We start from the raw sequence: 25,692 nt of genomic DNA on the forward strand, positions 1-25,692 counted from the left end.
ATTTCTTGTCTCTTGCTGCTTTAAGTATGTTCTCTTTATCTTTGGAATTTGCAAGCTTAACTATTAGATGTCGAGGTGTTGAACGGTTTTTATTGATTTTAGGGGGGGGATCTCTCTATTTCCTGGATCTGAATGCCTGTTTCCCTTCCCAGATTAGGAAAGTTTTCAGCTATGATTTGTTCAAATACATATTCTGACCCTCTGTCCCTTTCGGCGCCCTTGGGAACCCCAATTAAACGTAGGTTTTTCTTCCTCAGGCTGTCATTTATTTCCCTTAATCTAACCACATGGTCTTTTAGCTGTTTGTCTCTTTTTTCCTCAGTTTCCCTCTTTTCCATCAACTTGTCTTCTATGTCACTCACTTGTTCTTCCACCTCGTTAACCCTCGTCGTTAGGACTTCTAGTTTGGATTGCATCTCATTCAATTGATTTTTAATTTCTGCCTGATTGGATCTAAATTCTGCAGTCATGAAGTCTCTTGAGTCCTTTAAGCTTTTTTCTAGAGCCACCAGTAGCTGTATAATAGTGCTTCTGAATTGGCTTTCTGACATTGAATTGTAATCCAGATTTTTTAACTCTGTGGGAGAAAGGACTGTTTCTGATTCTTTCTTTTGAGGTGAGGTTTTCCTTCTAGTCATTTTGCTCAGTGCAGAATGGCCAAAAACAAGTTGTATTGGGAAAAGGAGAAAAAGAGAGAGGAAGAAGAAAAGAAAAGAGAAAAAAAAATAAAAAAGGAAGAAAAAAGAAAAAAGAGAAGAAAAAGAGAGAAAGAAAGAAAGGGGAAAAAGGGTGGGGGAAGCAAACAGAAATCAAAAAGAAAAAAACAAAACAAAACACCACGGGGAAGTATCCTCTGATTCTGTGTACTTTAAGTCCCTTGGCTTCCCCTGGACCTTGTCCATCTAGCTGGTGTTCTGGGGGAGGGGCCTGTTGTGCTGATTTTCAGGTGTTAGCACTTGGGGGAGCTGCTCTGCCCCCTGCCTGGTGCAGGGCTCAGTGGGGGTTGTTTACCCCGTGAGGCCCTAGGAGCAACAGCCCTAGTGGCGGGGCCAGCTCTGCAGCCCTGGAGTCAGCTCCGGCAGGAACTCCAGAGCTCTCGGTCTGCAGGGCCTGGAGGCTCCGGGGCGGGGCCGCTGATCTGCTCAGCTGGGGCAGGAGCGGCCTTGCTGTCCTGGGCCCTCCCGGCCTCTGCCTGTCCCGGTGGGAGGCCGGATCCTGGGCTGTGTCCCGGCACCCTGTGCTCCGGGGCCTGGGCTGTTGGATTCGCGCTCCCGCCCCGCAGCCCCCTCCGCGGAGCCTCTTCCTCTGCCCGAGCCCCCTCCGAGCTGCTCCCGCCCCGCAGCCCCCTCCGCAGAGCCGCCCCCGAGCCCCTCCGAGCTGCTCCGGGTCCCCCGTGCGCGCTGCAGCCCTTAGGGAGCTCGGCGCACTCTCCCGGGGCGCAGGTCCCTGTTACTGTCCCCGGGAGCCCGAGGGCATCCCAGCCCTCCTGGGTCTTGCTCCACCTCCCTGGAGCCCCTTTCCGCCCGGGAAGGTCGGTGCAGCTCCTGCTTCTCCGGGACGGGGCTCTCCTGTCCTGGGGACACTTGCCCCAGCCTCAGCCCGGCTCCTCGCGGGCCCCTCCCCCTTGGAGGCCTCTTGTTTCTTTATTTCTTTTTCCCCGTCTTCCTACCTCGATAGAAGCGTGAACTCTTCTCACTGTAGCATTCCAGCTGGTCTCTCTTTAATTCTCAGGCCGAATTCGTAGATTTTCAGGATGATTTGAAGGTTATCTAGGTAATTTGGTGGGGACAGGTGACTTGGGGACCCTACTCTTCGGCCGTCTTGCCCCTCCTCCCCAGAATGTTTTAAATGTATCTTATCATATATTTCTGAAGCCAGCCTTGAAAAAAAATCAGATTTTGGTTTTGGTTTTGGGCTTAGGCTTCAGTTCAGATGAGGGAGAGAGTCTCCCATATGCGGTTTATGATCACCATGCCTGCCTCTGAAGGTACAAAAACATCAAGTTAGCTTGTATATGACTTAAACCCTGATGATGCGAGACAGTACTGCGCTTAATTTTTTTCCAGGTTTACCGAGATATAATTGGCATAGAACATCATAAAAGTTTAACGATAACAAGATCATGATTTCATATAGCCTATATTGTGAAATCATACCACAATAGGTTTACTTAACAGTCATCGCCTCACATAGTCAGAATTTTTTCCTTATGTTGGGAACTTTAAAGATTTTTTCTCTTAGCAACTTTCAAACATAAAAGATGGTATTGTTCATTGTATTTGCCATGTTGAACATTACATCCCCTGAATTTTTTTTTATCTAATAACTGGAAATTTATGCTTTGCGACCATCTTCACGCCTCTTTACACTCCCCCACCTTCTACCTACAGCTGGTAACCACCAATCTGTTCCCTACGAGCTGCTATGAGCTTGTTTTTCTTTTCTTTCTCTCTTTTTTTTTTTATTCCATGTACAAGCAAGATAATACAGTATTTGTCTTTCTCTATTTGACCTATTTCACTTAGCATAATGCCCTCAAGCTTCATCCATGTTGCAGGGTTTCCTTTAATGTGACTGAGTGATATTCTATTGTGTATGCACGCTACATTTTCTTTTTCTTTATCTACTCATACATCAATGGACACTTAAGTTGTTTCTATGTTTGGGCTATTGCAAGTAATGCTGCAATAAATATGGGGTTTCAGGTGAGATGGGAAGATATTGTTAATAGTTAATATGCAAGAAGATAAGCTTGAACTAAGGCTGTAGGGAGGGGAAAAGTATAGTGGGATTCATGAGACCCTTTTGGTAGAACTGAGATACGTTGCTTATTCCTTGGAAGTAAAGAGAACGACTACAGAAACAAAATGAAACGAAACAAAATAAAACTGTGGGGCAAAGGGAAAGGGCATGTCTTTTCCTTGAAATGAAGATTTATTTAGTAATGAGATCCCAAAGCAGCATAGAAAAATGACAGATCTGAAAGTGTTGCATGTGGGATGAGTTCAATTTACACAGTCTTGAGGATTTCTGCTCAGGAATGAGAAATTAAAAGCCACAGAGGAAAACCAATAGCATGTCAAGCAGTATTCTTGATATTTAGCAAATATATTATCCATTGAATGGCATCCAATTTGAAAAGTAGAATCTAGAGTCTGTAGATTGTTTCAGAAATTAGAAAATACTTCAATGTAGAGGACTCTGTGACAAATCAAGGTATTATAGAATAATGCCATTGGATATTAAATTATGTATCCATGGGACATTAAGTAGCCAGCACACTTACACAAAAGTCAAATAATGTCAAGATTTCCCATTCAAAAGGATGTAAAAAACAAAAACAAATGTTAATAAATCCCCCAATTCTAAGTTTCTCTGCTCAATATTTTTCAACCTTTGAGACCTAGCAAGAAACAAAATAAAAAAAAAATGAAATTAATGGAAATGTCAGAAATATGATTACAAGAAAATCTTATATGTATTACTTATAGTTGCAGGAACTTGCTTACATATACCCATGTATTTTGTTTATAAAGTCATTGTTATTTTGCAGAAAAGATTAAATATATCACTTCTCCTGAAATTCTTTAAATAGCACCATTACTCCTAGACTCACTGCCTGCCTCCTAACATCTAGGAAGCTACCCTGAAAATAGGTGGGGATTGAAACGAATAACGAGGCAAAAACAGGAAAGAAAGGCAGAGAAGGGTGATACAAAGGGGAAGTAACTTTGCAACATATGAGATGAAATTTGAGATAAACCCAAGATATTTAAATAAATCCATAAATGAATATATGGTTCATCATGAGAATTCAAGGGAAATTATGACAGTTTGCTCAAGGCCGTGTCTATTCATATGCATGGCATTTGGCAGAGCACATTCACAGTATAAATGTTCAATAATCAGATGATTAGTTGAAAAGAAGCATTGGTATCAGTAAGGTTCTTAGAGTTAAGCAAATGAAACTGACTCTGCCTGAGTCAAGTAGCAAAAGAATAGACTGAAATATTGGTTGGAAATGTTGGGACATGAATCTTGTAAAAATGGGTGAGGACAAAGATGGTTGGAGGGAAACGAGAATGGCTGAATTGCTCCAGAGAATGAGTTTGGTGAAGACACCAAAAACCATTGTTTTAACCACAGAAACCAGAGCTTGCTCCATTGCCATGGCCCATGCTGGACACCTGACTCTCCCTTTCGCATTGCTGTCACTATTGTTCCTAGAAATTTGATCATGTGACCGGTGACTCCCATCATTTGCTCACGTCCAGTATTAGGTGCTTGTCTAACCATGTCTCAACTGTTCTGCTTAATTGGAATATTGTACTCTATTTAGAATAAAATAACACCGAAGTAGCGATCAAGGTGCTTAAAGAAGAACTGGTTGAGATATTTAGTTTGAGAAGATGAATAAAAGCTGTTTTAAATATTTAAAAAAACATACCTATGAACTAATTTCAAGTTTTTCAGAGGATAGAGGAAACACTAATGAGTAAAAATCATGACAAGGTAAAATTTCTTTTTAATATAAAGAAGTCCAAAATTGGAATTGGCAAGAGCCCTGCTGCTAAGAGTAATTATTCAGAAACAAGACTGTCACTTCCTAGGATGTCATGGAACCAATTACTGTTTGAGTGTGAGATTGGACTGCATAACTGGTAAGATTACAGTAGCTCCAAGTCTCCACAGGCCTTTGATCTCTGCCTTTGAATTTCATGTAAAATATTTTAAATAGTTTACATTGCTAATTGGTCTTCAAGTTGAAAGAAATGTTACTTTTGTACAAAAGAACAAAAATTTGCCTCCAGCCCCTTGAGCATGATTATTTATGTGTGAAGCCACACCTTTTATTACTTCTCAGTGCTTTTCTGAGCAATTTGTAGTGTTAAGAGATAAATCTCAGTTTGGTGTGGCTAGTGGATTTTTTAAAGATATGACTATCGGAAACATGTATCCTGGGTGTGCTTTTGGAATTTAGGATTTGGATTTTCATTCTAATAGTTTGACATTACAGATATTATAGAACGTTTCCTGCACATTCTTGCATGATTATTTAGCATTGTATTTTGAAAAATTCCAAAGCATAAAAATGTTGCAGAATAGTACAAAGAGTTCCTGCTCAGCCATCACTCAGGTTCCACCAAAATTAATGTTACTATATTCATTGAATCATTTTTTCTACTTTGTGTATGTGTGTGTGATCAAAGAAAAATTGTACTGATGGAGTTAAAAAGGCACACACACACACACAAAATAGGTAAAAAAGACTATTGAAGACTATTGCAATAGAGGAAAAAGACTGAATTCAGTCTCCCTGAAACAAAATGTGGGAGGATTTTTAAACCCTGGAGTGATCTAATGGGTAAGTACTGGAGGACATTATAGAGGGGGCTGGTCCATGTGATTAGGCCATCTATGTTTGCTAATTGAAGCTTATCTAAATTAGGCTCCTACTCTCCCGTAGAGATGAGAAAATTGGGACACTGTCTTTCTTGATGATTACATTTCAAAGGAATGACTCCCAGGTCCTTGAGAAAGATATTGCTAGGCTGTGAACTGGCAAAGGCTAAGGGGTAAGAAAGAATCTACAATCACAAGAGTAAATGTTCTAAGAAAAGTGAAGTCAGGGCCCTAGTGTTTGGAAGGAAACTGTCTAAGGTGAGGAGACTGGTAAGGGTATGTTGGCCAGTGTGTTGTCTACATGGGTTGTGATGGGTACAAATTATGGCATCTAGAAAATAAATTAATGGATGAATACACACACACAAATACATATATACATGCAAATGTGCATGCAAATAAATATGTATATTTATATTTTTTCTAAAATGTTTAATAGAAAAAAATAAAAATAAATAAACAAAATGTTTAATAGTAAGTTGCAGACATGCTACCTCTTTACCTCTAACCATTCAGTATGTACCCATAAAAACAGTATCATTCTTTTATATACATTTTCATATATAGATTTTCTTCCATTACATAACCATAGTATAATTATTAAAATCAGAAAGTTGGAGCACCTGAGTGACTCAGTGGTTGAGCATCTGCCTTCGTTTCAGGGCGTGACCTTGGAGTTCCAGGATCGAGTCCTACATCGGGCTCCCTGCATGGAGCCTGCTGCTCCCTCTGCCTGTGTCTCTGCCTCTCTCTGTGTGTCTCTCATGAATAAATAAACAAACTCTAAAATCAAATCAAATCAAATCAAATCAAATCAGAAAGTCAATCTCACATGTTTTTCACAACAACCCCAGACTGGAAGTTACTGGTAGGCTAGTTTCTACAAATGAAAGGACTATGCACATTGACATTTGGCCCCAGTATCAGGGGCCAGAGATCTTCCACAGATTTTGTCAACTTAGGAAAGAACAATTCTTTATGATTTACTACACTCTGTTCAGGATGCTGAAGAGTAACTGATAGTGGTAGGCATGTTTGGAATGAATATGAAAATTTGTATTTTAGTAATCTCAAGAGAATATGTTTTCCATCAAGGTCTCTAGAATTTTGGAATTCCCTGCCACGTCTGGTTGTGTCAGAAAACCGAGTAGGTTAAATTTAAATGCCTGTGGTGAGGCCCATATGTTGTATTATGCTTTTGCCAGGTTGACGTAAGAAGCTCAGCAAAAGCAAGGGAGTCCCTTCCATTATTAATGATTCTCTAGTCCCTTCGCCACATCCTGTGAGCCATAAAAATAAATAAATGAAATATTCATTAAAACTTTTAAACTATCGATATTGTATAAATGAAGATGAATGACATGGTATGCATAGACTCTCATTAAACCCAGTTACCACGTTAAAATTTTCCAAGAAAAATGGGTAGTTTTTGAAATCCTTCAGAGGATAAATTATTTTGTGTAAGTCTCTATATGCCTTCAGTTTGGCTAGATGCAAAAATCCACAGATATCAGAATGATCATTTTTATGTATTAAAAATATCCATAAGGTAAACAAGGGAATTATACTCCATTTTACTATTTCTAGTAAATTTGCATTTATAAGCTTCTAGACACAAACTAGTAAGTCTCTAATTTAGATTTTAACAGCATCCTGTTGGCATTGGATACACAAGGTAACTGACTGTTGAGCAAGAATTTTTATTCTAAGTCTCCATCAGGAGCTGGCACTCTTTTTCTGTAAAATGAGATAGTAAATATTTTAGGTTTCACAAGTCATGTATGGTCCCAATAACATACTTTTTAAATTTCTTTTACAACTTTATAAAACTTTATAAAAATATAAGAATTATTTTTACTTTATAAAAATATAAGAATTATTTTTACTTCAAAACACACCAAGGATAATATTTGGTTCACAGGTTTGAAACAGTTTGCTGATCCTTGGTCTTCCTCAGAAAATCAGGCCTAAGGTCATAAAGAAAACCAAACAGAAAATCACGACAACATTTAGACTTCGAGGGAGAAGATAGGGAGAACTTCTAGAACAGGAAAATGTGACAGGAGGTGAAAGTTAGGGCAGGAAAAGTCCTCCTACTAAAACTGAAACATGAGAACAGTGAAGGACCAACATGAGAACCGAGAAGGACCATGCTGAATCCCTGACCTGCTGGCCTCTCAACACCTGTTCCTCTTGACTAGCAAAGTTGGCCTCTAAGTAGGTCTTGAGCAGACCCTGCAAGTGGTGATCTGATGGTTTCTCTGAAAAAAGGCATCTCCAATTCGCATTTCCCTGATGATGAGTGATGGTGAGCATCTTTTCATGTATTTGTTGGCCATCTGTATATATTATTTAGAAGAATGTCTCGTCAGGGCCTCTGCCCACTTTTAATCAGATTTTTTTGGTTTAGAGTTGTATTAGTTTTTAATATATTTTAGGATATGGACCCCTTGTCAGATATGTCATTGCAAATATCTTCTCCCATGTAATAAGTTGCCTTTTTGCTCTGTTGAGAATTTCCTTCACTATGTGAAAGCTTTCTTTTTTTTGAAGTAGTCCCAATAGTCAACAATACAAAAAAAAAAATGCATTCCAACCTAAAAATGACAACTTTAATTTTCAAAGGCAGCCCACCGTATGACATCTAGAAGTTGTTTACTACTTAACTGATTAAAAAAATAAATATAGTGGAAACTGAGTCAAGAGGATCAATAAATTTGTATTTTTAACAGGTTATTTGGATTTATAAAGTATCACATAGGTTTTTTTTTTTTGGTGCTAATTTTAAATACAGTTTTATTTAAGACATTGCATTTTCCACTTAACAATACAGTGCTTATAAAGTGCAAGTATCACATAGTTTTTATGAAATGATTACTAAATATGTTGGGACTCATAGTGACTGGCAGTTTAGTAACGAAACACCATTTTCTTTCCATGAGGATTCATAGTTATTAATTACTCATGATTTTGATATTAATTCTTCAGCTTTTGGACTAATAGCAGTTCAAATCATAAACTTTTTTGACTCTTCCTTTAAAATCAGAGTAAATATGTGATAAAAAAGTATCATTTAAAGGAACATTCCTCAACATCTTAAAAGACATCTAAGAAAAGCCCACAGCAAATATCATTCTCAGTGGGGAAGCACTGGGAGCCTTTCCCCTAAGATCAGGAACAAGACAGGGATGTCCACTCTCACCGCTGCTATTCAACATAGTACTGGAAGTCTTATTAGCCTCAGCAATCAGACAACAAAAAGACATTAAAGGCATTCAAATTGTCAAAGAAGTCAAACCCTCCCTCTTCGCCGATGACATGATACTGTACATAGAAAACACAAAAGACTCCACCCCAAGATTGCTAGAACTCATACAGCAATTTGGCAGTGTGGCAGGATGCAAAATCAATGCCCAGAAATTAGTGACATTTCTATACACTAAGACTGAAGAAAGAGAAATTAAGGAGTCAATCCCATTTACAATTGCACCCAAAAGCATAAGATACCTAGGAATAAACCTAACCAAAGAGGTAAGGATCTATACCCTAAAAACTACAGAACACTTCTGAAAGAAATTGAGGAAGACACAAAGAGATGGAAAGATATTCCATGCTCGTGGATTGGAAGAATTGATATTGTGAAAATGTGCATGTTATCCAGGGCAATTTACACGTTTAATGCAATCCCTATCAAAATACCATGGACTTTCTTCAGAGAGTTGGAACAAATTATTTTAAGATTTGTGTGGAATCAGAAAAGACCCCAAATAGCCAGGGGAATTTTAAAAAAGAAAACACAATGCCAGATTTCAGGTTGTACTACAAAGCTGTGGTCATCAAGACAGTGTGGTACTGGCACAAAAACAGACACATAGATCAATGGAACAGAATAGAGAACCCAGAAGTGGACCCTCAACTTTATGGTCAACTAATATTTGACACAGGAGGAAAGAATATCCACTGGAAAAAAAGACAGTCTCTTCAATAAATGGTGCTGGGAAAATTGGACATCCACATGCAGAAGAATGAAACTAGACCACTCTCTTGCAGCAGACACAAAATTGAACTCAAAATGGATGAAAGATCTAAATGTGAGACAAGATTCCATCAAAATCCTAGAGGAGAACACAGGCAACACCCTTTTTGAACTCGGCCACAGTAACTTCTTGCAAGATACATCCACGAAGGCAAAAGAAACAAAAGCAAACGTGAACTATTGGGACTTCATCAAGATAAGAAGCTTTTGCACAGCAAAGGATACAGTCAACAATACTCAAAGACAACCTACAGAGTGGGAGAAGAGATTTGCAAATGACGTATCAGATCAAGGGCTAGTTTCCTAGATCTATAAAGAACTTATTCAACTCAACAGCAAAGAAACAAACAATCCAATCATGAAATGGGCAAAAGACATGAAGAGAAATCTCACAGAGGAAGACACAGACGTGGCCAACACGCACATGAGAAAATGCTCTGCATCACTTGCCATCAGGGAAATACAAATCAAAGCCACAATGAGATACCACCTCGCCCCAGTGAGAATGGGGAAAATTCACAAAGCAGGAAACCACAAATGTTGGAGAGGATGTGGAGAAAAGGGAACCCTCTTACACTGTTGGTGGGAATGTGACCTGGTGCCGCCACTCTGGAAAAGTGTGTGGAGGTTCCTCAAAGAGTTAAAAACAGACCTGCCCTACGACCCTGCAATTGCAGTGTTGGGGATTTACCCCAAAGATACAGATGCAGTGAGACGCCTGGACACTTGCACCCTAATGTTCACAGCAACAATGTCCACAATAGCCAAACTGTGGAAGGAGCCTCAGTGTCCATCGAAAGATGAACGGATAAAGAAGCTGTGGTTTATGTATACAATGGAATATTCCTCAGCCATTAGAAATGACAAATACCCATCATTTGCTTCGACGTGGATGGAACTGGAGGGTATTATGCTGAGTGAAGTAAGTCAGTCGGAGAAGGACAAACAGTGTATGTTCTCATCCATTTGGGGAATATAAATAATAGTGAAAGGGAATATAAGGGAAGGGAGAAGAAATGTGTGGGAAATATCAGAAAGGGAGACAGAACACGAAGACTCCTAACTCTGGGAAAAGAGCTAGGGGTGGTGGAAGGGGAGGAGGGCAGGGGGTGTGGGTGAGTGGGTGACGGTCACTGAGGGGGGCACTCGACGGATGAGCACTGGGTGTTATTCTGTATGTTGGCAAACTGAACACCAATAAAAACAACTTTATTATAAAAAAAAAAAACAGAAGTAGAATGCAAAGATACTCATGGCTTTGGGAAAACAAAACAAAACAAAGCCCTCCAATTCCTCAAAACATGAACTATATCCTGCACCACTCCAACACAGGTGAAGAGTGTCCTCCCACATCCCACGTAGCTGGAGGCTAGGCGTAGAGGTTCAGATCTCTCTGCGGTTGGGCCTGTGGGACACTCATGTGGACACACTAGGGGAGGGCCCCAGCTTTCTCTCCTCATTTGTGTGGGGGCCATATTTCTGGGGTGAGCCCTCTTGTGATCTCATGACCCTGAAATCACGACCAGAAGGAAAATCAAGAGTCTGAGGCTTAGCTGACTGAGCCACCCATGTGCCCTTTTGTGCTGTTTTTTAACTTAGTTAAATACAATAAGGGAGAAGGCATAAATATGCAAAATCTCTGAAATATGAAACAACCCGTCCCTTTTTTCTGAGTAATGAAACCATTGTTAATACAGGAAGTTAGAAGATAAACTGCTTTTAGTAGAATATGTAGCATTATTCTAGATCCAGATTCATTTCATATGTAGAATTGAATATAAAGTGATATAGATGTCATTTCTACTCACCTTACCAGTGTCAAATATATTACAATTCTAAGTGCAGATCCTCGATTTTAAGTATTTTAATCATTAAAATCCCTCTGCACCAGGAGAAAAGAAAAAGACAAGAGAGAAAATAAAGATGTGCAAACTTTATCCTCCCTTTTCTTAGATATGCTGCTTCACCTTTTGGAAAAATATGGTAGCTGATTCTTCCCATTCGCACATCACCAGGGGTCTATGCATGATATTTATAAGGCGTGTGGGCTGGTACCCAGTGTATCTGAAGCACAGATATACGGATGGAAGATTGACCAGAAGGGGTGGGATGAGCCATGGAGCACCGCTTGGCAGAGGCCTGGGCTCCAGCAATGGAATATCACAATAGCAGGTTCCTCTGGCCTCATTTCGATGGGCGCACCACGATGTGGTGGTAACGCTCCAGGAGCCAGACAGGGTCTGAGGCTAGGACTTCCAGTACTATGTTGACTAGCAGTGGTGAGAGTGGACATCCCTGTCTCATTCCTGGTCTTAGGGGAAAGGCTCCCAGTGCTTCCCCATTGAGAATGATATTTGCTGTGGGCTCTTGGTAGATGGCTCTTAAGAGTTAAGGAGTGTCCCCACCGTCCCTACACTCTGAAGAGTTTTCATCAGGAATGGAGGCGGTATTTTGTCAAATGCTTTCTCTGCATCTATGGAGAAGATCCCATGGTTCTTGTTTTTTCTCTTGCTGATATGACCAATCACATTGATTGCTTTAGAGTGTTGAACCAGCCTTGCATCCCGGGCATAAATCCCACTTGGTCATGGTGAACAATCCTCTTAATGTCGCATTGGATCCTATTGGCTAGTATCTTGTTGAGAATGTTTCCGTCCATGTTCATCGGGGATATGGGTCTATAATTCTCCTTTCTGCTGGGTTCGTTGTCTAGTTTTGGAATCAAGGCGATGCTGGCCTCAGAGAACGAGTTTGGAAGTACCCCGTCTCTTTCTATCATTCCGAACGGCTTTAGTAGAATAGGTATGGTTTCTCCTTTCACGTTTGACAGAATTCCCCAGGGAAGCCCTCTGGCCTTGGACTTTTGTGTCTTGGGAGGTTTTTGATGACGGCTTCAATTTCCTCCCTGGTTATTGGCCTGTCAGGTTTTCTATTTCTTTCTGTTCCAGTTTTGGTCGTTTGTGGTTTCCCAGAAATGCGTCTATTTCTTCTATATTGTCTAATTTATTGGTGTATTGCTGCTCATGATATGTTTTTTAAAATGGTTTGTGTTTCCTTGGTGTTGGTGGTCATCTCTCCTTTGTCATTCATGATTTCATTAATTCGTGGCTTTTCTCTCTTCTTTTTAATAAGGCTGGCTCATGGTTTATCTATGTTCTTAATTTTTTCAAAGAACCAACTCCTTGTTTTGTTGATCTGTTCCACAGGTCTTCTGGTCTCTATTTCATTAAGTTCTGCTCGAATCTTTATTAACACTCTTCTTCTGCTGGGTGTAGTTTCTATTTGCTTTTTTGTCTCCAGCTCCTTTCCATGCAAGGTTAGCTTTTGTACTTGAGTGCTTTCCAGTTTTTGGATGGATGCTTGCATTGCGATGTATTTGCCCCTCAGGCTGCTTTTGCTGTATCCCAAAGATTGTGACCGGTTGTATCTTCATTCTCATTGGCTTCCGTGAATCTTTTTAGTTCTTCTCCAATTTCCTGCTTGAGCCTTCCATCTTTCAGCAGGATGGTCCTTAACCTCCCCGTGTTTGAAATCCTTCCAAACTTCTTCTTGTGATTTAGTTCTAATTTCAAAGCATTATGGTGCCAAAATAGGCAGGGGACGATCCCAATCTTTTGGTATCGGTTCAGGCCTGATTTGTGACCCAGTATGTGGTCTATTCTGGAGAAAGTTCCATGCGCAGTTGAGAAAAATGTGTATTCAGTTAGTCTGATGTAAATTTCTGCAAATATCTGTGAAATCCATCTCGTCCGGTCTATCATTTAAAGCTCTGGTTTCTTTGGAGATGTTGTGCTTACAAGATCTGTGGATCGTAGAAAGCGCTACATTCAAGTCACCAAGAGTAAGTGTATCGTTATCTCAGTATGTCTTAACTTTGGTTACTAACTGGCTGATATACTTGGCAGCACCCACATTCGGGGCATAAATATTGATGATTGTTAGGTCTTCTTGTTGGGTCGATCCTTTAAGTATGATATAGTGTCCCTCTTCATCTCTTCCTACAGTCTTGGGGTTAAACTTTAGTTTATCTGATATAAGGATGGCTACCCCTGCTTACTTTTGAGGACCATTTGAATGGTACATGGTTCTTCACCCATTCATTTTCAGGCTGTAGGTGTTTGCCCCAAATGAGTCTCATGGATCCCTGGGTGGCTCAGCAGTTTGGCACCTGCCTTTGGCCTAGGGCGCGATCCTGGATTCCCGGGATCGAGTCCCACGTCCGGCTCCTGGCCTGGAGCCTGCTTCTCTCTCCTCCTGTGTCTCTGCCTCTCTCTCTCTCTCTATGTCCATCATCAATCAATCAATCTTAAAAAAATAAAAATGAAATGAGTCTCTTGTAGACAGCAAATAGGTAGGTCTTGCTTTTTCATCCAGTCTGAAACCCTGCACCTTTTGATGGGCTCATTAAGTCCATTCCCGTTCAGAGTTAGTATTGAAAGATAGGAATTTAGTGTCATCATGATACCTATGCAGTCCCTGTTTTTGTGGATTGTTTCCTTGGACCTCCTCTTTCTATTACAGAGTCCCCCTTTGTATTTCTTGCAGAGCCGGCTTGGTGGTCACATATTCTTTCAGTTCCTGCCTATCTTGGAAGCTCTTGATCTCTCCTTCTATTCTGGATGAGAGCCGTGCTGGATTTAGTAATCTCGGCTGCAGGTTCATCTCATTTAGGATCCTGAATGCATCCTGCCGGCCCTTTCTGGCCTGTCAGGTCTCTCTGGAGAGGTCTGCTGTTAATCTCATATTTCTACCCATAAAAGTCAGAGATCTCTTGTCTCTTGCTGCTTTAAGTATCTTCTCTTTCTCTTTGGAATTTGCAAGTTTCAGTATTCAATGTCGAGGTGTTGACTGGTTTTTATTCCTTTTGGGGGGGAATCTCTCCATTTCCTGGATCTGAATGCCTGTTTCCCTTCCCAAGTGAGGAAAGTTCTGAGCTATGATTTGTTCAAATGCATGTCTGGACCTCTGTCCCTTGCGGCGCCCTCGGGAACCCCAAGGAAATGGAGATTTTTCCTTCTGAGGCTGTCATTTTTTTCCCTTCACCGATCCTCATGATCTTTTAAATGTTTTTATCTTTTTTTCCTCAGTTTCCCTCTTTGCCTTCAACTTGTCTTCTATGTCTCTCACTCGTTCTTCTACCTCATGAACCCTCGTCTTTAGGACCTCTAGTTTGGATTGCATCTCATTTAACTGATTTCTAATTTCTGCCTGGTGACCTCTAAAATCTGCAGTCATGAAGTCTCTTGAATCCTTTACGCTTTTTTCTAGAGACACCAGTAGCTTTATAATTGTGCTTCTGAATTGGCTTTCTGACGTTGAATTGTAATCCAAATTCTGTAACTCAGTGAGAAAGAGGAATGTTCCTGAGTCTCACTTTTGAGGTTAGTTTTTCCTTCAGTCATTTTGCTCAGTGCAGAGTGGCCAGAAACAAGTTGTATTGGGAAAAGGAGAAAAGAGCAGAAAAAAAGGAAAGAAGAAGAAGAGGGAGGAGGAGGAGGGGGAGGAAGAGGAGGAGGACGTGGAGGAGAAGAGAAAAAACGGAGGGGAAGCAAACAGAAAACCAAAAGCCAGGGGGCGTATCCTCTGAATCTATGTACTGTAACCCCCTCGACTTCCCCTGGACCTTTGCAGTGCTGTTTGGGCAATAACAGGCTTTTCTGCTGTCCTTCTAGGTGGTCTTCTGGTGGCAGGTCCTGCTGTGCTGTTTCTAAGGAATGAGAACCTGGGGGAGCTGCGCAGGCCCCTGCCAGGTGCACGGCAAAGTGGGAGCTGTTCATCCTGTGAGGTCCCTGCTCATCCCAGGTACAAGGTGACCCCAGGAGGAACCACTGTGGCGGCAGCCGGCTCCCCAGCCCTGGAGTCAGCTCCCGCAGTAGCTACCTCAGCTCCCAGTCTCCAGGGGCCTGGATGCTCCGGGGGCAGGGCCGTGGACCTGCACAACTTGGATCCCCCTGGGCAGGAACATCCTCCTCTCCTGGGCCTTTGGGCTTTGCCTGTCCCGGGTGGAAGCCAGGTCCTGGGCTGTGCCCCTAGTACCCTGGGCGCTGGGACCTGCGTTGCTGGAATCCGCACTCGGGGCCCTGGGGCCCCCTGCAGCCCTTTAGGCATCTTGGCCGCGGGGTGGGGGCTCCCCCTGGGCGCAGGTGCTCTGTTAGTGCCCCCGGGAGCCTGAGGGCCTCCCCACCCTCCTGGGATCCTGCCAAACTCATTGGAACTCATGCTCCTCGGGGGCGGGGGGGCTCTCCTGCCCTGGGGGCCTCGCCCTGGAGCCTCAGCCTGGTTCTTCGGGGGGCCTCCCCTTGTTGGCTTTTTTATTTGTTTACTTTTTCCCCATCTTCCGACCTTCAGAGAAGCGCCAACTCTTCTCACTGCGGCCTTCCAGCTACTCTCTATTTAAATCTCAGGCCGAATTCATAGGTTTTCAGGATGATGCTAAAGTTATCTAGGTAAGTTGGGGGGGGCAGGTGACCTGCAGACCCTCTTCTTCCACCCCCTTGCCCCCTGCCCCATTCGTATGGTAATTGATAGGAATATATTTATTGCCATTTGATCCTTCAGGTCATCAGCTTGGTGGCATTGCCCTCACGGAAGTCCCTGAATGCTCCTCTCTCATTCATCATCTATCAACGATCCAGACAGCAAAGGCTCATGAGCCCCCATGACATAACCGAAGTATAAGACCTAAGGGGTCAGGCTCAGTTAGCGATTCCAGACAAGACAGTCTAAGTGTGTACACTGAGCCTGAGTGTGCAAGCTGCTGAATGTCTGGGACCACGGACATCAGAACAACAAAGACCTGTCTCGCAGGGAGATTGTGTGGGTTTCTGCGGCCGAACCATTATTCTGGCAAGGGGGAGCCGATGTCTGACCCATCAGGTCCAAGCAGGGAAGAGCGGCCACTAGGCCCTCGACCAAGAAACTGGGGCCATCAGGGAATTGCTGCTTTCAAGAGAGCTGCCCAGGGAGGTACAGGGAGGCAGGAGATCTTAGCTCAGGAGTCAGCACAGGAGTTCATGGAACCTGGCCCAGGTGTGGCCTTCATGTACACAAATATCTCTCCCCCTCATGCACACCAAGAGGGAAAAGGACGTCAGAGATCACTGTCAAGGACCCAGGAGGATTCCAGGCTTGGTCAGGGGTGAAGTTGGAACCCGAGAGCGAGACTGAGGATGGAAGCCGTGCCTGCCCTGAGGTCATCCACTAATGATCTTCCCCTGGCCTCATGCCGTCCATGTGCAGCACAGGGTCTCTTTACGTGTGTGCCCACTTTGGTGTTGATGCAATTGCAGAGGTTGACCTAGACGACTCCACGCTCCGAATAATGGGAATGGCAAACCCGAAACCCAAGCCAAAAGAATCCACATCAGAAGAAGTGGCAAGACAAAGTCCTCCTTCCTTGAAAGTGTACAAAGGGAGCCCCTGTCCTGGGCAGGAGAGGGTCCTGGCGGGCGGTCCCCTTCAGGACCCCCAGGTCAGGGGTGTTGCTGTTCCTGGGGAAGTCCCTGCACCCTCTGAATATCAGCAGCTCTGAGGGGTGTCTCTGCTGTCTGCCCAAGTTCCTGACACTGTCCTCTGGGGAAGGGGGCCTGGGGATGCACTTCAGGAGCTGGGAGGAGGCTGGATCCTCTACTTCTTCCCACATACAGGAGCTGGGGACTCTGTAAGATTTCTCCTATAAAATGAGCACAAGAGGGTCGCCTGGTGGCTCAGTGTCGGGGCCTCTGCCTCTGTCTCAGATCCTGACCCTGGAGCCCTGGGTTTCAGGCCCATGACCGACCCCCCACACGGAGCCCGCCTCTGTCTGTCCCTCGTCAATAAAGAAAACAATATCTGGATGGAAAAGATAGAAAATGACTATGAGACCTTTTGATTCTCTTAGATTCCAACAGGAAGCAAAAGACCCAAACGACTCCTGGACAGTAAAGCGGCTTTAATATCACAACATTGAAATCTTCCATTTATGAGTTAAGACCATGACATATCATCCTCCCAATAGAAGAGGCGGGAGGAAGTGGTGTCGCACAGACGGGCCCCGTCCCCTTGAGGCCCCTGCACCTCGGCTCAGGCCTGAGGGTGACTGCGGCCGGCTCCTCCTGTCTGGTGGCCGGCTCGGGGCTCCAGCTGGCAGGACAGGGTGTAGCTGAGGACAGAGGGACACGTGTGAGTTGAGCAGGAGCTTCAGGTCCGGAGTCTCCCCTGGGATTTCCAAGGAGCTGGAGCCTGGAGCCCCAGCAGCAGGGCTGGAGGCCGCCCCGGGAGCCAAAGGAGAAGGATCCCTGAGGGGCCCCTGAGCAGGCCGCCCTCCCGCCCTCAGCCCTGGGGGCCTCACCTCTCCTCCTCGCTGAGCCACGTCCCAGACTGGAACCAGGCCCGGAACGGCTGCTCGGGCTCGATGCGGTACCGATCCGCGGCCACCTGGAGCAGCAGGATCTCGGTCAGGACTCGGTACTCCTGGGCCCGGAGAGAGGACGGGGGCATGAGGAGCCTGGGGGCGGCGAGGCCTTCGGGGGCTGCGCCCGGGGACAGGGGCCCGGGGCTGGTCTCTGACACGTGGCGACCCCCCATCCTGCACACTCCTCCCGTCCCAGCTGGTTCTCAGAGGGGAGCCCACCCGGCCCAGCCCTGGCCAGGTGTCCCTGATGGCCGCGCCTCTGGCCTGGCCAACTGCGGGGACTTTCCCTTTCTCAGGGAACCGTCCCCGACAATGTGACAATGAGGGGATGGAGGCCCGGCGTGGTGCTCCCGGGGACCCCTCTGACAGCCCCAGCCTCCCCCTCCGTGCGGGAGCTCAGAGAGAGCCTCACCTTGTTCTTCTTCCGGTGGTTGACCTCATTGCCCTGGAAAGCAGACAAGCACAGTCCATCGGGGAGAGGCCTCGGGTGCTACTGGGTGCCGCTACCCACCCCCACTCACGCCCTAGGGCCAGGCACACAGGGGCCAGGACCCCCCGGTGACAGGCCTGCGATCCAGGCCAGGCCCCGGGTCCAGGGAAAGGAGACCTGGCGGGGAGGGAGCGGATCTGGCGTCCCGGAGCACAGGAGGGGAGGCCAAAGCCTCAGGTGGGCAGGAGATGCGAGGCTCGCTAAGGGCCGCTCAGGCCGGGGACCCTGACGTCACTCGGCCCCCACAGGCTGAGGCCCACCCAGCCTGACCTCGGCCGCTTGGCATTCGGGCCGCAGACTCGATCTCGGGACCCGTGACCTAGGTGCAGCCTCCCTCACTCCTCCCAGCCCTGGGCCCTGGACCCGCGCTCCCAGGGCAGCGGGGAGCCTTTCAGGAGGGGAGACTTGCCAAGGACGGAGAGCTCGGGGCTCGGCTCAGGGGCCCTGTGCTCCCCCACATCAGGACTCTGGCCCCCCGTCCCAGCCCCGGGCCCACGCACCTCCAGGTACTCCTCCATGGCAGTATCCAGCATGAAGAGCTCGGTGAGGAAGGAGCCCAGGAAGGGGACGACACCCTGTGTCGGGGCGGGGAAGGAATGAGGCCCTGCTCTCGGGTCCCCGGGGTCCCTCCCTGGGACAGGTCAGCACCCCGGCCCGCCCGCCCCAGCTCCCACGTGGTGCACACCAGGACCCTTGGGGCCTCCCCTGGGCTCCCCCCCTCACCCTCCCACAACACCAGAGTCCTCCTAAGCGCGTCAAGGGCGAGCTGTAGGACATCGGGGTGTAGGTGCTCCGGGCCCTGCCACCACTGACACATTGTTTCCAGCTGTATAGACCCTCCTCCGGGTCACCTCGAAAGAAGGGTTGTCGAAGCTGTGGCTACGGGAGGCAGAGCTGGAGTTGGACGGCCCCACCTGCCTTGATTTGGGGCCTTCCAGCTCTCCGGGGAGAACCCTCTCCTCTGGGCTCGAGGCCACGGATCCGGGGCTCGCTCACCTGCTGCTGCTGCCGCCTCTTCCATGCTGTCTGCATGTTGATCCCCAGGGCTCCAAGCTTAGCCGGCCGGTCCTGTAGGGCCAAGGACAAGTTCCTCAAGACCGTGATCACCTCGGGCCACTACTCCCACCGAACTTTCTTTTTTCTTTTCTTTTTATGTATATATTTATTTCTAATGCTGTTCATTTTGCCAACATATAGAATAACACCCAGTGCTCATGCCATCAGGTGCCCCTCCCAGTGCCCGTCACCCAGGCGCCCCCACACCCCGCCCACCTCCCCTTCCACCACCCATCTTTGACCTCACACCCTGGACATCGACCAGAAGCAGAGGGTAGCCGCGACGTCCTCCTTCAGCCTCCCGTGAGGGATTCCAGAACAACCTCAGCTCCAGCATTCACTCCCTGTGTGACCTGGAGCTTGCAGCCTGGCCTCCCTGAGCCTGGTTCCTCACTGGGAAAGGGGCGAATTCCAGCTCCCTCCCTCGGTCTCCCGAGGACCCAGGGTCCTATTCCTACCATCCCCGTTGGGGCCCTCATCCCATTCAAACCCCTCGCTGGGCGCAGGCCTGTCCTCTGGGCTCTCCAGTTCGGGAGAGGCCCCCATCGGGACCGGCTGGCGACAGGGAGCGCGAGGGTCCAGCTCAGGGATCCTGGTTGAGCAGCAGCTGCTTTTCCACCCCTGGTGGATTTTCACCCCAGGCTGCGTCCACGTTCATGCCAAAGGCTTCACTCGCCGAAGGAATGCTCCGGGCCAGTCCCTAATTCAGTCACGTAGGACACCGTTGCTCCCACGCCGCCTCTCTTTCTATCCCAACACCTCCCATACTACCTTGAGAAGCAGGTTCCTGCTCTGGGGATTGTCCTGGGAGCACAGTTTTTCAAATGCTTGAATCTTCTTCCTGAGGAGAGAGAAAGAAGGCAGGACGGATGTTGGAACACTAGGGTCGGGTTGAGGGCAGACCCTGTGATCTGAGACCTCGAAGGAGTTCAACTGCTGGATCAGGGTTTCCTTGGGTTCCTCTGAGCACTCAGGTCGTTGAAGGACACGGGAGGGAGCTCTTTGGAGGGTCATCCGGTGCATCCGATGCCCTATTAATTGAACAGCTCTGCTTTGGTCAGTTTTGGTTTCAATTGCGAAGAGACTCTAGTTGCTGTCATGTTCGCATCCAAAACCTTGTACCTCAGCTCAGCCCAGACTCCCCAAATGGGGACCTTTGGAGGCATGGTGGCCTCTTGGCCAGGAAGCCTGAGAAAATCCCCTGCCCGCCTGCCCACCCACATCCTGTTGTCATGGATTCCTGCCTCCTAGGAAGTCCAGGGTGACCGAGGAAGCCAGAAAGGACAGGCCTATGGGACATCTCTCATCGTTCATGGTCCTTCTGGAGCAAGGACCCCTCACCTGGAAACTTTGGCCCATGTGTTCTTCAGGCGGTGAATTGAGACACTCTGCAGAGCCGAGAGGATGGCGTGCAGGGAGGAGTAGTTCCGTAAGGTTCGGCAGGCCTGGGGAGGAAGAGCATGAGCTGTCAGGTGGCCAGCAGGAGCCCTGTCTGCTGGAGAGCTGCACTCTGCTCAGTGTCAGTCTCCTCTCCTGCATGAGACGGATGTGCAGGGGCCTACAGAAGGGCGCATGGAGGACCCCCCGAGGAGCCCTGCTGGGGAGAGGCGGCATTTCCCTTCCCTCCAAGGAAAGAGTCATGTGGGAACTGAGCATCCCAACATCAGGCCATGCAAGGGATGGGCAGCATGTTCCCGGGAAGAAGAACTCAGAGCAGAGACTTCAGCCTTGAGGAATGATCAAGGGAAGAGCAGTTGCCAGGCTCAGAAGAGCAGGTCAGCCGGGCCTCCCGTAGGCTGACCTTGGCCACCTTGATCCAGTGCTCCACCACCTCCGCCCTGTCCCGGGCCGTCATGCGTGCGTTGCCAAGGCAGGTGGTGATGACGCAGTTGGCCACGTTGTTGAACTGGGTGACGGTGGCACTGACTGTGCATGTCCGGTGCTCATATCCAGGCTCATTTCTCTTGGACCAGATGGAGCCCAGGCACTGTTGGGGCTGCACCTTCTTGAAAAGATCCTAGAGAATAGGGGGACGCTCGCTCACACAGCCATTGCACATGCAGGATTCATGTCCTACATAGGGGTCCCCTGTCAGAGCCGGGGCTCAGCCAGCACAGAAAGTGGCCTGACCCAGTTAGAGTCCCTGGACTGCCCTCCATTGCTCTTCCCTGAGGGAGCCCAGTGCAGGATGAACGAGGAGCAGGTACTGCCAGGGGGTGGTAGGGGGGCAGGAGGGCCTCTGTACCCTGATCATCCCCACTAACTTCAAGTTACAGGTGGCAGTTTAAGGGGGATCCTCAGGGGGCATCTTCCCCTCCCAGTGTTCATGCCCTGGCCCTCCTCCCCTCTCAGCAGCACATTCTCACAGAGTAGGGGACAGCCACACATTTGTCTGCCTCCCTGAACTTCGGTTTCCATTAGATGCCTAATAAGTGTGGGGTGCTCGGCCTCCAAGGCAGGTGCGTGGTGAGTCGTGGGCTCGGCCGCACACAGTGAGTTGCCCCCGCTGCCCGCCCAGGACCAGGGCCTGCCCCTTTACGTATCAGTTCTGGCTCATGTAATCGACACAGGGACTCTGGGTCAGTCCATCCCATGGTCTAGCTCCACAGTCTGCAGCTGGACAGTGAGAGCAAGGGTTTGAGGAACTGGACAGGGTGAGGTGGTTGGTAAGGGATGGAGCTGAGATCTGGACCCCGACCACACAAGTGCGCATCAGGGAAAGGCAGGACTGGGGCAGATGACAGCAGGAAGCAAGCCTGCCCCGGCCCCCCGGCCTGGGCGCCCCGCTGCTCACCGCGTCTATGGAGGTCAACTGCTCTGCCACCAGCTTGGGAGGGAAGGCCATGAGCCCAGGCTGCTCCTCATGCCGCTGGTGCGCGGGGGTTCCCCAGTGGCAGGTGGCCTCTGGGGCTGGAGGTGGCTCCGTCTTTGTGCTTAGGGAAGGAGTGTCAGGCCCCACGAAGGCTGGTGGTGGAACTGACTGCAGTTCAGGACCCGGTACGCGTGAGGAAGGCACCAGCTCTTGTTTCAGGTCTGGAGGAGCCGACGGAGGAGACGCCGGAAGGAGCCGTGGAGCTGGCACTGGGACAGGATAAGGAGAAATGTTTGTCCACAGGGCTGACTTGCCCCATGTCCTTCCAGAAACAGGGCAGAGTCCATGGCCGATAGAGAAACACGCAGCCCCTGAACCCCATCCCAGATAGTCTGCCCAGCTTGCAATCCCCCTTACCCTCTGACTCTGCGTCTGCCTCCGTGAGCTGCAGAAGTTGCCGTGGCATCACGATAATGGGGGCATGGCAATACAGGGCATACAGGTTTGCCTGCACCCAGGACTCCTGTACATCGAAGCAGGCCCGGTGCAGGGACGGCCAGGTGTCCTGCAGATTGCGGTCAGGCCAGGTCCCCGAGATGGGAGAGAGGGTGCTGGGGAGAGTCAGGTGCGGAGCCGCATCAGAGCATGGCCTTTCATGCCATGTGGTACTCGCATAGCACCATTCTTTGTGTAGGGGTCCCCGAGAATGTCCTCAGCATGACTTCCAACCCCCCTGTCGCTGGCCTTGCAGTAGATGACCTGGTCATCCAGAAAACCTGTCTGAGTCTGGTGTTTCTACTTCTTCTCTCTTCTCAATGGCCAAGGGCCTCCTCTACTGCATCCTCCACGCACACCGGATTTGGGGCTTAGGTTTGTGGCAGATTGGTGAGTGGTCTGCTCGCCAAAGCTTCTGTTCTTGGCCCCAGTGGTGTATGGGGTGGTCACTCACCTAGAGAATTGCTGGCCCAGGACTCGTTGGGCTGTGGTGAACACTTGGTAGAGACAAGAAAGGACTGGGTTGATGATGAGGCTTCTGTCCTGGAAGGATGGCACCAAGGACTGTAGAAAATCATCCATTCTCCCTTCTCTGAGCGTCAGCATGGTCCTGGCCTCACTCACGGATAGGGTTGATTGCTTTTCACACCAGAGACACAAGGAGGGGCACTGTAGTCAGCCTCCAAACCGGGAACCACTGGGAAGATCAAGGTCTGGCGCCCCGCCCACAGACTCCCAACCCCTCAGAAAGTTGCACAGGACAAGGGACTCGAGTGCCCACACAGAAAAAGGTTCGAGGCTTCAAAGTACCACTGGTTTTAGAGAAGACATGGTAAAGCATTGGCCACTTCAACACGTTCTGTTAGCCGAGCAACAACAGCATTCCTCTCAACTACTAGCTCTTACGAAGACCAGGATGCCACAGAGTCTTCAGTTACATCCCAACTGCCACGAGAACACAGAGGCCTAGACCCTCAAATGCTGTTCAAGTTCATATACATTGCGGGTGAGAAGAGACCAGAGCGTGGGCTGCATGGGGTTTCCCTTAAGCGGATGTGGCTTCGGCTGTCCCTGACCTAGGAGGAAGGCTCAAGGGAAAATTCCCTTCTCCTGCAGGGCCCAAGGGTGTCAGTTTTTTCTAGAGTAGGCTCTGGGCATGCCCTGATCCTCTCTGCGTGTGGATTGACCATGAATGGGGGCCTGCTCTCACTGCAGGCCTTTAATGGATGTGGTTGGTGGCCTGATCCCCTTCTGCTTGTCAGGGGAGATGGAGGAGTTGAACTCTTGGATGAGCACCTCATCCAAGCGTTCCTGGGTGGATCATTCCAAAAAGAGCCAGCTACTGGTGCCAGGAGGCATCAGAGGCCTTCCCCCTCATCTGGGGTTCCAGGTTATGGCAGGTCTAGCAACCCAAACAGTCTGTGGGGACACATAAGGTGCTCCTTGCAGGACCGCAGAGATGGCAAGAGAATGGCATTAGGTCAAAGGCCAGGGCCTTGAGAGTCTGAATGCCTGTGGCAGACGGCCCCATTGATGGAGGCCTACGAAGATCTATCAGGATACAGCTCATGAGCTGTTGGGCCTACAATGATCTGATGTGTTCTGAGAGACGACATGTTATTGAGAAACATATAGGGAGAAACTATGTAAACATTCGATATGAAAATATATAGGATGGCTTCATCCCGCCCTTGCTTTTGTGTTAAATCACCCTCCTTAGTGTGATGATTTGGAAGGGCTCAGAGAAGGTCGGCAGGGACGGTGGAGCTGGCTTCTCCAAAGCATATCTGGGACTAGTAGGTGAAATAATAAAAACAGAAGACAGAAGATACTCTACATAGAAAACCCAAAAGCCTCCACCTCAAGATTGCTAGAACTCATACAGCAATTTGGTAGCGTGGCAGGGTACAAAATCAATGCCCAGAAATCAGTGGCATTTCTCTACACTACCAATGAGACTGAAGAAAGTGAACTTAAGGAGTCAATCCCATTTGCAATTGCACCCAAAAGCATAAGATACCTAGGAATAAACCTAACTAAAGAGGTAAAGGATCTATACCCTAAAAACTACAGAACGCATCTGAAGGAAATAGAGGACGACACAAAGAGATGGAAAAATATTCCATGCTCATGGATTGGCAGAATTGATATTGTGAAAATGTCCATGTTACCCAGGGCAATTTACACGTTTAATGCAATCCCTATCAAAATACCGTGGCCTTTCTTCAGAGAGTTAGAACAAATTATTTTAAGGTTTGTGTGCAATCCGAAAAGACAGGGGAATCGCCAGGGGAATTTTAAAAAAGAAAACCATATCTGGGGGCATCACAATGCCAGATTTCAGGGTGTACTACAAAGCTGTGGTCATCAAGACAGTGTGGTCCTGGCACAGAAACAGACACATAGATCAATGGAACAGAATAGAGAACCCAGAAGTGGACCCTGAACTTTACGGTCAACTAATATTCGATAAGGAGGAAAGACGATCCACTGGAAGAAAGACAGTCTCTTCAATAAATGGTGCTGGGAAAATTGGACATCCACATGCAGAAGAATGAAACTAGACCACTCTCTTGCAGCAGACACAAAATTGAACTCAAAATGGATGAAAGATCTAAATGTGAGACAAGATTCCATCAAAATCCTAGAGGAGAACACAGGCAACACCCTTTTTGAACTCGGCCACAGTAACTTCTTGCAAGATACATCCACGAAGGCAAAAGAAACAAAAGCAAACGTGAACTATTGGGACTTCATCAAGATAAGAAGCTTTTGCACAGCAAAGGATACAGTCAACAATACTCAAAGACAACCTACAGAGTGGGAGAAGAGATTTGCAAATGACGTATCAGATCAAGGGCTAGTTTCCTAGATCTATAAAGAACTTATTCAACTCAACAGCAAAGAAACAAACAATCCAATCATGAAATGGGCAAAAGACATGAAGAGAAATCTCACAGAGGAAGACACAGACGTGGCCAACACGCACATGAGAAAATGCTCTGCAT

At 47.3% G+C, this 25,692-nt stretch overlaps 1 protein-coding gene, 1 long non-coding RNA gene and 1 other non-coding gene across 4 annotated transcripts; 1 reads left to right on the forward strand and 2 right to left on the reverse strand.

Moving 5' to 3' along the window:
* The first annotated feature begins 14,995 nt into the window (after positions 1–14,995).
* On the forward strand, positions 14,996–17,373 carry LOC119876937. Its single transcript, XR_005368973.1, has 3 exons — positions 14,996–15,241; positions 15,788–15,885; positions 15,998–17,373. It is a non-coding gene; the product is annotated as an uncharacterized LOC119876937 (long non-coding RNA).
* LOC119876936 (ral guanine nucleotide dissociation stimulator-like) lies at positions 17,350–19,575 on the reverse strand. 2 transcript variants are annotated; one of them, XM_038555965.1, is made up of 6 exons: positions 19,318–19,575; positions 19,045–19,200; positions 18,822–18,896; positions 18,244–18,276; positions 17,769–17,890; positions 17,350–17,579 (listed from the first exon to the last, which is right to left on the reverse strand). In XM_038555965.1, exons 1-6 carry the CDS (start codon positions 19,351–19,353, stop codon positions 17,501–17,503), a joined length of 501 nt encoding a protein of 166 aa, XP_038411893.1. In that variant the 5' UTR covers positions 19,354–19,575; the 3' UTR covers positions 17,350–17,500. The 2 variants fall into 2 exon arrangements, with proteins under 2 accessions (XP_038411893.1, XP_038411894.1); XM_038555966.1 differs by lacking the exon at positions 19,045–19,200 and having other exon boundaries at positions 19,318–19,574.
* Positions 19,576–22,444: 2,869 nt separating this feature from the next.
* Positions 22,445–22,577, reverse strand: MIR8880 (microRNA mir-8880). The gene has a single exon (NR_128837.1). It is a non-coding gene; the product is annotated as a microRNA mir-8880 (primary transcript).
* Between the last annotated feature and the right edge of the window lie 3,115 nt (positions 22,578–25,692).

Source organism: Canis lupus, chromosome 13 (assembly GCF_011100685.1).
Source record: "Canis lupus familiaris isolate Mischka breed German Shepherd chromosome 13, alternate assembly UU_Cfam_GSD_1.0, whole genome shotgun sequence".
Taxonomy (NCBI): Eukaryota; Metazoa; Chordata; class Mammalia; order Carnivora; family Canidae; genus Canis; species Canis lupus.